This window comes from Trichosurus vulpecula, chromosome 9 (assembly GCF_011100635.1).
Source record: "Trichosurus vulpecula isolate mTriVul1 chromosome 9, mTriVul1.pri, whole genome shotgun sequence".
Lineage (NCBI taxonomy): Eukaryota > Metazoa > Chordata > Mammalia > Diprotodontia > Phalangeridae > Trichosurus > Trichosurus vulpecula.
Window position 1 is genome coordinate 98,955,542 of NC_050581.1, and position 14,838 is coordinate 98,970,379.

Below are 14,838 nucleotides of genomic sequence, written 5' to 3' on the forward strand. Positions count from 1 at the left end.
TGGCTAAATGTTGAAAGGGCTTGATTGGGATGACAAAGCTATCCCCTTATTGGACATTGAGGAAGAATAGCTGCTGATTCATAGGCAGAACTTTAAAAATGAATAACCCAACCCGTTAGGTCTTCCTCTTCTTCTGACTCTCCATGTAGCATCATGTAACATTAGGATTTCCTCTGGTTGGTGGCCCTTTTCACTTCAGCAGCAAATAATTGCTCCTGTGCAGCAACTGGAATCTGGGTAAAGCCACGTAAGTTTGAAGCCAAGCCACTGGTTGTCTCTGTCACATTCTCTGACCTAATTGGACGTTTCAGAGCAGTGAGTCTGAGATGGATTTGTCTAAGGTTGGAAGCGGGTTTATTTTCTCAAGAGGTTGGTAGATTTAGGGTCTTCAGTTGGGATCGGCTGCACTTTGGGAAATGGCTACTCTATATCAGCTACAGCAGCTCTTAGAGGAGAGAACAGCTACAACCACCAACAGGAGGATGAGCCTAGCCCCTGGTTCCACTGGCCAGGAGCTCTAGTTCTGGAGAGGTTTGAGTGGGTAGTACAAAGCTGAGGTTAAACGTGAGATGCTGGTTTAGCAGTTCCATAAAGTACTTTTTGTTTTGATGGCTTTAAGTCTTAAACTAAGGGAGAATATAACAGTAGTTTTATATTATTAGTGTTTAATCTCAAGTGAACCAAAGGCACATGATGACTTTAAGTAGTCTGTGGCATTTAGTTACCATGGTTTGTAGATGAAAAGTGGCATAAAAGAGATCATCAAAATCATGTGTGACTGGAAAAGGCTAGATACAATAATTTAATTTAAAATATTTATTAAATGACTACTATGTGCAAATTTCAGTGTAATCTATCAGTTATCCCTTGCTCTAATTATATTCAATTCAAAAACACATATTAAGCACTTTTTATGTGGAAAGCACATATGGATAAAAGGAAATGATTCCTGCTTCCAAAGATCTTTCACTCTATTCAGTTTCAATATTCTACATGAAAAGATAACTAAATTATTTTTAATTTATTTTACCTCTACGACAGGTAGGGGACTCTGTGACCAGAGCCTGGTTCTCTCCAGCAGTTCAGACCTTGAGCATATCTGCTCCATCCAGTACCAGATGGCATTCTGGTTATCTAACAAGCTCCCTGTGCCTTTCTCCAGCTCTCAGAGAAATTGTATATGAGTCATTCCTTGGATTCTCTCCTTTGTAAGTGATACGAGTATTCTCAAGGGGTTGAGTCTCTATCCATCATCCAGGCCCTAGCCTACTTATGAGGACTCTTTTCCTTTGTTTTGTGCCTGTTGCTTCTTATTCAAGGTCACTTACAAAATATGCTGTATAAAATTTTAATCAGAATTAAAACAATAAATCAAATCAGGCTGAGGGTAATGTAGCCAATCAAAAAGCATTTATTAAGCACCTATTATATGCAAAGCACTGTGTTAAGTATTGAAGATACAAGACCAAAAATGAAATAGTTCCTGCCCTCAGAGGGCTTACACTCTACTGGTGGAGACAATACATACACTTATAATTATATAAAGCATCAGTTTGCATAGCCTTCACACAGAGACTATGAATATTATTATTGTATTGTTAAGAAAGAATGGATTTAAGGGGTGAGATAGTTTAGTTGCTTTTTGGAATAAGTTTGCTCTCATCACTGAAACAGAATGAAACTCAGAACTGTGAGAACTCTTTTCTTGAGAAATTGAGGAATTTAACTTATATTTTTAGAAAGAATAAAGAAAGATTTGGAGACACCTAATTTTAAATCTAATCTGTAGAGGAGAAGTAGTATGGAAAAGACATCTTAAGAAGAAATTCTAAATGGCACCCTGAGACATCTTAATGGTGGAATTATGGTTCTGGTTTCTGAGGAAAAGTTAGAAGTTGAAGTTGATAGTTAAAGATTACTTTGGTTACGATCTTCCTTGTAGCTGATATATTGGTTAAATATTTAAATATTGCTTGTTACACTGTTAATATATTGAATAGCCAGTAATATTGACATTTAAACCTAAGGTACAGGGGGAAGGAGAAAAGAAAAAGCTTATGGGAAAATCTGTCTATCAATATCTATCTAACCATCCATCTCTCTCTCTCTCTCTCTTTCTTTCTCTCTCTCATTCTAAGGGTTCATTCTATACTCTCAGTCATATCTATCAGAAGACATGTAACAGAGTAATATATTTTATCATTAGCTTGGGGATTAGCATGGGGAGTTGTGGTTGGTCATTATGTCAATCAGAGTTACTAAATCTTTTAAAGTCTTTGTCTTTACAATATTGTTTGCATATAAATTGTTCTTCTGGTTCTGTTCATGCTGCATAAGTTCATATAACTTTTTCCAGGTTTCTTTGAAACTATCCCCTTCATCCTTTCTTATAGTACAATAATATTGCATCACATTTGAGTTCCCTGACTTCTTCAGCCATTCTCCAGTTGATGGGTACTTCTTCAGTTTCAAATTCTTTGCCACTACAAAAAAGGGCTAGAAATAATTTTGTACATTCTTAGAGTTTGTTTCATTTGGGACTAATTCTCTCTTTATCTATTTTCCAATTCTCCCCCCACTTTCCCTATTTTCCTGTTGAATGAAATGTATATCTCTACCCAACTACCTATCTCTGGCTCTATCTATCTCTCTCTCTCTCCTATGCTTTGACCAGTTCAGATGAGTGAGATTTGAGTATCAGTAGCTCTCCATTTACTTTGTTTGTATAAACTTCTCCTTACACATCCCAGTTATGAGTTTCCCTAATCTTCCTCTTGTTTTCCCACCCAGTGTATTCTTCTTCTCTTCTTTTTCCATCCTTCTTTTAAGATAATCAAGAGATAACAAAACCATCTCTAGGGTGTTCTCTAATCGGACTCCTTCTTTGAATCCTGACTATGATAGGATTCAGGAAGGATACAAACATCATCTCCATATATTAGAATGTAAGCAATTTATCCTTGTTGAATTCCTTATGATGACCATTCATCTTTACCTTTTTATGGTTCTCTTGATTCCTGTGTCTGCACCTCAAAATTTCTACATAGCTCTCATCTTTTCTTTAAAAATGCTTGGAAGTCTTCTATTTCATTAAAGATCCTTTTTTTTCTCTTGTAGGATCACATTTAGTTTTGTTGGGTAAAGTATTCCTTTAGGTTCTGTAATATTGTATTACAAACTCTCTGATTCTCCAAGTGGTGGGTGCCAAATCTTGTGTGATCCTTATTGTGGGTCCTCAGTACCTGAATTCTTCCTTTTTGGCTACTTCTTGTATTTTTTTTATCTGATTTGGAAGCTCTAGATTTTGACTATAATCCTATGAATTTTCATCTTAGGATTTCTTTCAGGAAATACCCAATGAGTTCCTTCTATTTCTACTTTGTTCTCTGGTTCTAAGATCTGGATAGTTTCCTTTTATGATTTCTTGAAATATGTATACTCTTATTTGGTCATGGCCTTCAGGCAGTCCAATGATTCTTAAATTGTCCTTTTTTCCATGTATTTTCTAAGTCATTTTTTTGTTTGATAAGCTAACTTGCATTTTCTTCTATTTTTTCAGTCTTTTGTCTTGTTTTAATATTTCTTACTTTCTCATGGAGTCTTTGGCTTCAGTTTGGTACATTTTAATTTTCGGAGTATTCTTTGTTTGCGTAAATGCCTATTATTTGTTTTGTGCCTGTTATTTTGCTATTGTTGTTCAGTCATTTCAGTTGGGTCCGACTCTTTGTGACCCCCATTTGGGTTTTCTTGGCAAAAATACTGGAGTGATTTGCCAATCCCTTCTCTAACCTCTTATGCTAAACTATTAATTACCTTTCCATTTCTCTTTTCCATAGTTCTCATTTATTTTCTATTTTTTTCTCTAGTTGTAGCAGCAATCACCCTAGCATACCCAGGATGGCCTGCTAGCACAGGTTCTTAGATCTGCTTTTCCAGGAAAGAGTGCTCAAAAAGGGGTTAACAATACTACTTTTAATTACATTCACTAGTTTAGGGGAAGAGCGGCACCCTGAATGTCAGAGAAAATACAAGCAGAAAAATTAGCATAAAGACCGACAGGGCTCTGACTGCCTGATCAAAGCAATATTTCTATACACTTTACATACAACTTTGGATCGAGAGAGCCTTTATGTCTGAGCAGTCAGGGGATCTGAACATATGGCTACTCAGTTTTGACCAGCGAATCACAAGATCCCTCCCACAAGTGAACCCCCAAAGCTCAGAGCCAGAAGGCATCACAACCCTCCTGACTCAGTGCCTAATTAACTTAGTACCAAAAGGTGTGAAAGCCTTCCTACAAGCAAGCCTCCCCTAAGCAAGCTACTCCTTAGGCAATCCCTCCCCCAAAGGGCTCTATGTGAGTCCGGATGTATCACAGCTGGGCCAGAGCTTAGAGCAGTAGGACATCCTTGATTGAACACATGTGGTCACCTAGGCCTATTAATGGATGGGGAAGATCTTCCTATTCCATTAACATTACACTAGTGCCCTCATTTCATCTATTTTAAAAAAAAACCCCAAACATTTTGAACTTTTAAAAAAACCACACCAAACATTTTGTTTCACCTCTTCTAGGAATTCTGATTGAACTTGTGCCCAAGCCTTGAGGCTTTCCTTTTAGATATTTCATAGTTATTCTCTTCTTTTAGTTTGTGTCTTGAGCATCCTTGTTAGTGTAATACCTTTTAATGGTGGGATTCTATTTTGTTTGCTCATTTTTCCAGCTTGTTTGCTGACTTTGGGCTTTATATTATGGCCAGGCTGTGCACAATTCTGGAGGTAATGTCTAGGTTGGTCCTGCTGCTATTTTCGTGGGGTATTGAGTATTGTGTTATTCCAGGATCTCAAGGACATCTCAGGCTAGAGACCTACAAGCTTTTAGTGCTCCCAAAGTCTGCTCATTGCTCTCCTGGTCTGCAAGTTTCTGACCTGGGTTTGAGTCTGAGCAATAGGTCTATGGACTTGCTCTATTTTGAGCTTCAGTAGACTGCTGTTGAACTTAGCCACTATCAGCCAGAAAGAAAGCTCTGTTTGTTCAGAGTAACAGAACTGTAGGATTCCCTTTGGTCCGAGATTTCTACCTTGATTACTCCTCTACAGTCTTCAGATTGAGCTATTAGCCAGAAGTGAGATCCCACTCAGCTCTTGTTGTCAGAACCACATAGTTATGGCTTGCTTCTTACCTTGCTCTTTGCTAGGTTCATTATCTAGGGCCTGTTAGCCCTCTTCACTCTGTAGTTCCATCCTTAGGTACGGGTAGGTCCCTCAATTGCCCACCATGGATTCATGACCTAGAAATAGGTAGTTGTTGAGTTGTTTTCAGTTATGTCTGACCCTTTGGGGGTTTCTTGACCAAGATACTAGGGTGGTATGCCATTCCCTTCTCCAGTTCATTTTACAGGTAAGAAAACTGAGGCAAGCAGGGTTAAGTGACTTGCCCAGAGTCCCACAGCCAGTAAGTGTTTAAGGCCAGATTTGAACTCACAGAGATGAGTCTTCTTGACTTCAGGCCTCGTACTCTATCCACTTTGCCATGTAGCTGCCTAGAATTCGGTAGTGAATGGTAAAGCTGACAGCACCTGCCCCTGATATGGGACCTCTTCTTGTTCTGGTGCACCATCTTTTTCTGCTCCCCACGGGACTTCTAGCCCACAGACCTCTCTATCTCCCTATGTGAACCTGAGCTAGAAAAATAATTCACTATGATTTTTTTCTTGGATTTCCTGATCAGGATTCAATTTAGCTTGTTTTCTGTTTGCAGTAGTATGGTGGTGGTAGTGGTGGTGGTGGGGGTGGTGGTGGTGGGGGTGGGGGTGGTGGTGGTGGTGGTATGTGTCAGAGTACTTCTTCTGGCTATTATGCCATCTTGGCTGTCTGCTCCTGGAGTTGAGTTTTGAAAGAGACAAGTAGTCCTAAGAAGTGAAGGTGAGGAAGCTTGGGGCATGGGGAATAGCTGGTGTAAAGGTGTGGAGACTGAAGATGTGATATGTTGGAAACAAAACCAAACCAGTATAACCAGTGTAGTTGGATCATAGAATGTGTGGAGGGAAGGAGTGTGCCTTTAGGACAGAAAGGTACTTGAGGTTAGGTTGTAAAGAGTTTTAAATACCAAATAAAAGTTTTTTTTAAATCCCTAGATGCAACAGGGAGCATGCAATAAACATCTACCTTCCCAGACCATAGCCATTCCAATTTCTGAATAGACTCCAAGGGCAAAAACTCCCCTCCATCCAAGTTCAGACCACATGACTCTGGGCTGAGTACCAACTTAGGACTTTTCACTTACAAAGCTGCCTGAGGTTCATCAGTTTCATAAAGTTGCCTACTTTCCTAGTCGGCTCTGAAGATGGTATAAACTTTGCATTCAGGCTGCTGGGTCTCAACTTGCCAACTCCTGTAGTCTTTCTTATTTAATTGGCTATATATATTTAATTGAATCTCTGTTAACCTGGGCAAGTCAGGGAGGCTTTCCCCTACCATGAGAAGGATCTTACATGTCTGGATATCATAGTCCTGACAAGGCAGCTCTAGAGAGGAATTAAAATCCAGCCTGAGACAATTACTAGCTGTGTGACCCTGGGCAAGTCCCCTAACCTCTGCTTGTTTCAACTTCCTCAACTGTAAAACAGGGATAATGATAGTACCTACATGTCAGGGTTGTTGTGAGGATCAAATGAAAGTATTTGTAAATCATACATAGGACAGTGTCTGGCACATAGTAGGCACTTAATGAATCTTCCCCACCCCTCCATCTACTCCCCCTTTTTTTTCCCCATCCCCCAGCAAGGAGGCAAGCTTGTGAGGATGTTTGCCAGGGAAGCTTTGTAAGTACACTTAAGTGTTTACTTAAGTAATATGTGGAGGGACTAAGTATTAACAAGTGAAATGGCCAGAGAAAGTTCTAAAGAAGAAGGTAATACCTGAGCCAAGCCTGGAAAGAAGATAAGGATATGAAAAGAATTAGGAACAGTGAGGCAGAAGCAGAAACAGGGTAATAGGATCTGGTCACTATTAGAAAGAGGAAATTTCAGATTTTAAGATTCTGGAGAAGCAGTTTGTAAGTTTCAATGAAGTATAAGGTATGACCCAAAGTGGGGGAACCTACTACCTTCTCAATAGGCCCTTTCCACTTTTAGATTGCTCTATGTCCTAGGAAGTTGTCCTCTATCTAACTTTAACCCCAATCCATTTAGTTCTGAAGTATGTGTGTTGCGGCCTGGGCACTATATTTTAAGAAGGACGGAATCACCAATCCAATCCATTCCCATCCAGTTAAATTCAAGAAGCATTTATTAATTGCTTACTGTGTGTGAGCACCGTGTTGGGTGCTAGGAAATACAGAGATGAGGAAAAGGACAGTCCCTACCTTCAAGGAGACAACAGCCCAATGGATACAAACTTAGACAAGAATATACATGATGATTTGAAGTGGGGGAGAGAGACCCGAAAGTCTGAGGAACTTCAGGAATCGCTTAATAGGATAAAGTGCAAAAGTTGAGCCTTGAAGGAAGCTAGGGATTCAACAAAGGAGAGGCAAATGTATAATTTAATTCCTGGCATGGAGAAGGGTGTTAGGTAGGGAGAAACTATGGAAAGGTACTGAGAAAGAATTGGAATGTTGAAATTTGGAGACTGGCAAATACGAAGATATTCTTCCATGGAAAACAAAGGCAGTGGTTTTTTTTTTTTTAACTTTGCGAATGATCAGACTCGTCCAGCATCATTCTCCCACACACTCGATGGTCCCATCGCTAGTTCTAGAGAAATTGGACTAATTCCAGTTTTGAAGATTGCCAAGATAAGGGAAAGAGAAAGGGGCATTCGAGGTACAAGGGCGGGGGGATTGACTCCAGTACAGGTGAGAACTCGAGGTGGCGGCAAGGGAAGAGCGCAGCTTGTCAGAGCGGAAAGGGTTTTAGCCACCATCAGGCTGTCTCCACGCTCGAGGGTCAGGGTTCCAAACGAGGTCCGCGAGCCCACGTGCCGGCTTTTTCCACCACGCCTGCGCGGGTGCTCCCTCAGCATCCTTACGAAGAGGCAGGTATCCGGGAGTCCGGGGGACGCTGGAGAGGTGGTGGGTGGTGATGATGTTGCGGGGTGGGGGTGGGGGGTTGGGAGAGTCGGTGCGAGAGCTAACGGGCCGAGGCGGGAAAAGAGCCGCGCACGCGCAGCTGGAAGCTCTGGCGTCCCGGGATGGGGCCAGGGAGGGCGGAGTTTCGAGAAGGAAACTTGACCACTTAGCGACGGGCCGGGGGCGGTGCCGCGTTCCCCTCCCCCTCCAGGCCGTTGGCGCTGCTCTCCCCAATTTTGGGGCGGGGCGCGTTCCGGAGTCTGGCAGAGCGGTCCCCGGCGGGAGCGCGCCGCGGGCAAATGTGAACTAGACCGGCTGGGCTGAGGGAAGCCGTGGCTGGCGAAGGTGGAGGCTGCGGGCGGGGCGCCGAAAGGGCCGAGGCCGGGGCCGAGGCCTGAGTCCTCCCAGGCCTTCCCCTCTTATCCCCCGCCCCGGGGGAGGGGCTCCGTGGAGGGAGCGGCGCTGGACCAGCTGCAGCTGCTGGAGGAAGAGCTGAGGAGCGTCCGAGAGGAGCTGTGCCAGTGCCAGGTGGGCTCCCGGGGCATTGGGCCGGCGAGCGCCCTCCCTCCCCTTCCCCCTATCTCTCTCCTCCTTCCCCTCCCCCTTTTCTCCTTCCTTACCCTTTTTTCTTCCTTCCCCTCTTCCCCCTTTCCCTCATTCCCCTCTTCCCCTTTTTCCTCCTTCCCCTCCCCTTTTCCTCTTTTCCCTCCCCTTTTTCCTCTTTCCCCTCCCCTTTTCCTCTTTCCTCTCTTTTTTCCTCCTTCCCTTCCCCTTTTCCTCCTTCCCCCTTCCCCTTTTTCCTCCTTCCCCTCTTCCCCTTTTTCCTCCTTCCCCTCTTTCCCCTTTCCCTTCTTGCCTCCCCTTTTCCCTCCTTACCTCTTCTTTTTCCTCCTTCCCCTTTTCCCCTTTTTCCTCCTTCCTCATCCCCCTTTTCCTTCTCCCATGGCCTCCTCTTCTCCTGCCTTTGCCCCACATTCCCCCCCTCTTTCTCCTCTTCCCTCCACTCTTCTTTCTTCTCTCCGTCCTGTCATCCCCCCCTCCCCTTTTCCTGTTCTCCCCCTCCCTCCCATACTCCCCTCCTCATCTCCATCTACCTAGGCCCGGAGAAGGTTGAGTGCCCTAGTGCAGCCTTCTCACCTATGGACTTGAGAGTTTGAAGAAACTTGTAGAGAGCATTGATTCCAACTGCCTCATTTTACAGATGAGGACGCTGAAGGCAGAAGGGACTTTCCCAAGGTTGCCTAATAAAGAATGGAGTTGGGGTTCCAATTCAGGTCTTTTGACTACAAAGTCTAACTTCAGATTTTAGCTCCTTTCTTTTTAACCCCCAGGGACCCAAGACCATACATACCTTTACCATTCAGTCCTTCCTCCCCTCCTCTGTTTCCCCCCAAGGTTTTCTGTTTCCTTATCCTCTTTAGTTCTGATACTTACATTCTGTGAAATGTGACTGTATCCTCTTCTTGCACACAAATTCAGGTTATTGGATGGTTTTAGCAACCAAAATGCTGAGGCCAATGAATTTTAGAGTTGAAGGGTACCCTAGAGAGCATAAAATTATGGTATTTGGAAATGAGAGCTCATTTAGGCCCAAACTCTCATTTTATAGGTGAGGAAGAGGCTTGGAGAAGCTAAGTGACTTGTCCAGGGTAGCACAGGGAGGATTAAGACCTAGAAGGGACCTCAAAGGTCCTCTAGTCTAGCTGCTCTTAAAACCCTCCCCCCCCAACTGATGAGGAAACACTGGCCCAGAAGGGTCTCACAGGTAGTATGGTGGTATAGTTGAGGTTCAAACCCACATCCTTAACTCCAAGTCTTGCCCTTTTTTTCACTGTACATTGTTCTATCAAAACTAGGATTTGAACTCAGGTCCTTTGACTCCAAAATAAACACTTAAAGTCACTTTCTATGTTCTGGCTTGTCAACCAGACCAGAACATGCCTCTAACCACCTCTGTGGGTGGCCAGAGCCAAACAAACAGAGCAGACTAGATTCAGGAGAGTCAGGACACATTTCAGAGTGAGGCAAATGAGGTGTGCATACTGTAAGCCTCCCCGCCTAAGAATGAGGGCTTAAGGCTGCTGAGGCTGGAACCACTCATATACATGGAACGGGTTGGCCCACAACACAGTCATTCTTAGGTCTTGAGATAGTTCTCATGGTTGGTATTTCTTGGGATAATACAGGTGTTCTTGGATCCCATGGGAACAGTCATTGTCTCAAGTCCTAGGGGCCGTGACCACAGAACTAGAGTTCTGTGACAGGAATAGGAGTACAGTACCTGTCAGTGATAAGGAACAGGGACTTCGAACATGTGATGGATGGCCCTGGGAAATAGGGGGAGCTAAATCCCTCAGTGAACAGCTGGTTCTGGTCCAAGCAATACAGATGATAGTGTCAAGAGTGCAAAGGATTATTGTTATGCCAAGTTAAGGGCACAGCCTGCTTGTTAGGCCTTAGCTCTGGAAAACAGGGTATCTAAAATATTTTGACAGGCTTAACACCCTTTCTTTTGAAAATGCAGTTACCCAGCTGAAAAATTTCCATAGCCCATGTCTGTGGACTAGCTCTAATGTTGTGTAAATTCCCATGAAAATCATTTCATCATTTAACTATTCAAGGAATTTGTATAGGAAAGGAAAAACTTGTTATTTTTCATTTCTGTATAAGGGAATTAAATGATAGTAGGACTAACTTGGCTATGTTTTGATCTACAGAGAGGTTAATGGAAAGCTGATTCCACCTTTCCTCCTATCTCTTCCAGCCACCCCTATTTTCCTTTTTTATTTACTACAGCTTCTAGACTGCTTTGTGATGATTTTTAAAATTTTGATGAATCTATTATTTAATTAAGGGCGAAGGAGAGGAAAGGGAATTAAACATTTATATAATGCCTACTGTGTGCCAGGAACTATGCTAAGCATCTTTTTATCTCATTTGGTCCTCACAGCAACCTTGTAAGGTAGGTGTTATTATTATCTCCATTTTACAGGTGAGGAAATTGAGACAAATAGAAGTCATAAGTGAGTTGCTCACTTACTAGCTTATATAATAATTATCTGAGGCTGAATTTGAACTCAAGTCTTCCTGACTTCAGGCCCAGCACTCTATCCATTGTACTACCAGCTGCCTCTTGAAAGTTCAGGTTGGTTACTTCCTTCAGAAAGAGTATAGATTACAACCACAGTTTCTCCATGCTGTGTGCCTCTCATCTGTCTTTCTGTAATCCTCTACAAGGGTCTGCCCATCCTGATACTATGTGCATACCAATAGAGAACAGGGGATTTTCATTGGCTAGTCTTCACTTTTGTTTTATGACCAACTTATCTTTTTTACCTAGTCATACGCTTGTTTGAGAACATTCTTTATGCTATGTCTCCTGTGCAGTTCTTCATTGATAGTGTGTTTCAGTTTAATAATTCCTACTGTGTGCTTTTCCATTGCAATTTAGGTCACTTGCAACTCGAATTCTTCAGAGATTCTGGAATTCTAGAACTAGATGCCTTTCATCATTACCAGGATGTTGACATTAAACATGGCTTTGTTTTAGGGTATCAGGGATCATTTTGCAAGATATCTGAAAGAGGGAGTATAACATTTGTTTAGAAAAAATCATGGATTTTATTATTACCAAAAAAAAGTGTTTGAGGAAACAGAAATAACCACTGTCTCATATGCCTTCTTTCCTATCTGTGCAAAATTTTTCTGAAAATAATCTATATAAGCATTGAAGACTTAAAAATTTTTTTAATCTATGGAATAAAACAAGCAATTCCATAACACAGTATAATAAAAAGAGATGCACATGATACTGCAAATCTATTATGTACAACTTGCTGTTCCTTTTAAATATATAATTAAGTTATGCAAATTATTTTTTCCTTTTTTTTCTTCCCCCATTCCCCAGATGGCTACCATTAGACACAAATAGGTATATATGTATAAAACTATTCCATACCTACTTTTGTTAATCAGCTCTTTCTCTGGATGCAGATAGTATCTTTCTTCTTATGTCCTTTATGGTTAATTTGAGTATTTATAATAGTCTAAATGACTTATTCTCTCAAAGTTATTCTTAAAACAGTATTGTTGTTATCGTAGTCAGTGTTCTCTTGGTTCTGCTCATTTCACTCTTCATTATTTTGTGCAAGTCTCTTCATGTTTTTCTAAGATTGTTGAGCTCATTATTTCTTATAGTACAGTGGTATTCCATCACAATCATATACCATAGCTTGTTCAAACATTTCCCAATTGATGGGCATCCTCGCAATTTTTAGTTCTTTGCCACCACAAAGAAAGCTTCTATAAAACATTTTAGAACATAGAGGTTTTTTCCTTTTTCTCTAATCATCTTTGGAAATAGACCTAGTATTGGTATTGTTGGTTCAAAGGGTATATATAGGCAGTTTAATGACTCTTTGGGCATAATTCCAGATTGCTCTAAAAAATAGTTGGATCGGTTCATCGTTCCACAACAATGAATTAGCGTCCCAATTTTTCGACATCCTCTCCAACATTTGTCCCTTTCTCTTTCAATCATTTTGGCCAATCTGATAGATGTAAAATGATGTTTCAAGATTGTTTTAATTTGCATTTCTCTAATCAGTAATGATTTAGAGCATTCTTTCATATGACTGTAAATTGTTTTGATTTCTTCTCTGGAAAATTGCCTGTTCATATCCTTTGACGATTTCTCAATTGGGGGATGACTTGTATTCTTATAGATTTAACAAAGTTCCTTATATATTTGAGATATGAGGCCTTTATCTGAAAAACTATAAAATTTTTTCCCAAATTTTTTGCTTTCTTTCTGATCTTGGCTACATTTATTTTATTTGTACAAAACCTTTTCACACTTAATGTAATAAAATTATCCATTTTACACTTAGTTTTGCTGTCTATCTCTTATTCATAAATTGTTTGCCTATCCATAAATCTGATAAATAATATGTTCCATGCTCTTCTAATTTTCTTGTATATCTCTCTTTATATCTAGATCATGTATCCATTTTGAACTTATCTTGGCAAATGGCGTAAGATATTGACACAATTTTTGCCATATTGCTTTCCAGGTGTCTTGACCATTTTTTACCAACTAATGAATTCTTATCCCCAAATCTTAAGTCTTCACATGTGTCTAATACAAGGTTATAGTATTTCTTTGCTGCTGCAAATTGTATCTCTATTCTGTTCCATTGATCTACCTTTCTATTTCTTAGCCAGTACCAGATAGTTCTGATAATTACTGCCTTATAATATAGTTTAAGATCTGGTACTGCTAAACCTCCTTCCTTTACATTCTTGATGAAAGCTTAAGAAAGAAACAAGCAGCCTTCCGAAAATGTTCTCCATCAGGCTACATTTTTGCGTTTACCCAGTTGATGAAAGTTCTAAAGAACAGAGGATTCTGCTATGCTTTTTGTTTGTTGACGATAGAAGAAGCCTTGGATTTCTCAAACAAAATTCTTTGAGAGATGTAACAACAGAAATAACTTTTTTCTAGATCATGCAGTGGATAGAATGCCAGACTTAGAGTTAAGAAGACCAGAGTTCAAAATAGGCATCATACTTACTAGCTATGTGACTTTGGGCAAGTCACTTTGCCTTTGCCTCAGTTTCCTCACCTGTGTAATGGGGATAAAAACAGCATCTAGCTCTCAGGGTAGATTGGAGATCAGATGGGATCATATTTGAAAAGGGCTTTGCTAACTTTAAATCACTATATAAATGCTAGATTTTATTTTTTATAATTTTTATTGTTAACATCAATCAAGGCATATAAAATAGGGAGATATGCTTGCCAATGGTGTTTGCCATTGTAGTGGAGAGAGTCCAAATGGAAGAGGTATTCTCTATAGATGGTAAGGTTTTCCAGTGATTCTCCATTTGTGGATAGCATTGCACTGATTGTATAAAGCTGAGGAATATTGTAAAACTTCTAAACAAAATCCATAATCACTCAGAAGAATTTGTCTAGGTAATTTTTATCAGAAAAGCCAAGTGGAATAAAAATGCTTATTGTCCAGACTGTGATATTCAGTTGAACAGACAATGCATAGAGCTGGTCCATCAATACACTTATACAGACTCTGCAGATGGACAGTGAACTGAACCCATTTTAAAATAGGAAGAGGAATTGCTTTTGGATATTGGGTATTGCTTTTTAAAGGACTTAAATTTCTACTTGAAATAAAGACCTACCATTTAAGATTTTTGATTTTTAAAATGTTATTCTTTATTTTATTTTGACATGACAGATACTAGCAACTATTCAGACAAATCTGACTCAAATTAAGTGTCCATCTTCTATCTCTCGCCTACCTTTTCTGTTACAGAGCCAGGACTCTCTGAGTACTCACCCTCTCTTCCCTTGCTAATAAAAACTCACCTATGAGGTAGAGTTTTTATTCCTGAATTATTAATTCAGTTTTTACTTCTTTCCTTCTCCTTACTTCTTTGTCTACGTTACTTCATTAGTTTCTTAGATCCTTGCCAGATGATCTTTTTTGGCATTTCTCTGATCAATGCAATAAGATTGTTTTTGAAACACTACCTTCATTTAACTCTAGAATTAATTCATTGCTTATTCACTGCCTTCATTGCTTAGACTTTTCTTGTTGACTCTACTTATTTATTTTTTTAAAACGTTGTTTCTACCATTTGAAATATCTGTATATTTAATGGCTTGCTAATTTCTAGATTCTTTTTGGACAGACAGTTGTTTGGATGGCTCCCTGTCCTCGAAATTCATTCAGTTTTTGTTGATG

General features: G+C 40.4%; 1 protein-coding gene across 1 annotated transcript in view; it reads left to right on the forward strand.

Moving 5' to 3' along the window:
• The first annotated feature begins 8,087 nt into the window (after positions 1 to 8,087).
• CNTLN (centlein) overlaps positions 8,088 to 14,838 on the forward strand; it is a 440,159-nt gene continuing 433,408 nt past the window's right edge. The window contains exons 1-2 of the mRNA XM_036739595.1: positions 8,088 to 8,372; positions 8,417 to 8,599. Coding sequence (XP_036595490.1) covers positions 8,088 to 8,372; positions 8,417 to 8,599 — 468 coding nt within the window. The remainder of the gene's footprint in view (positions 8,373 to 8,416; positions 8,600 to 14,838) is intronic.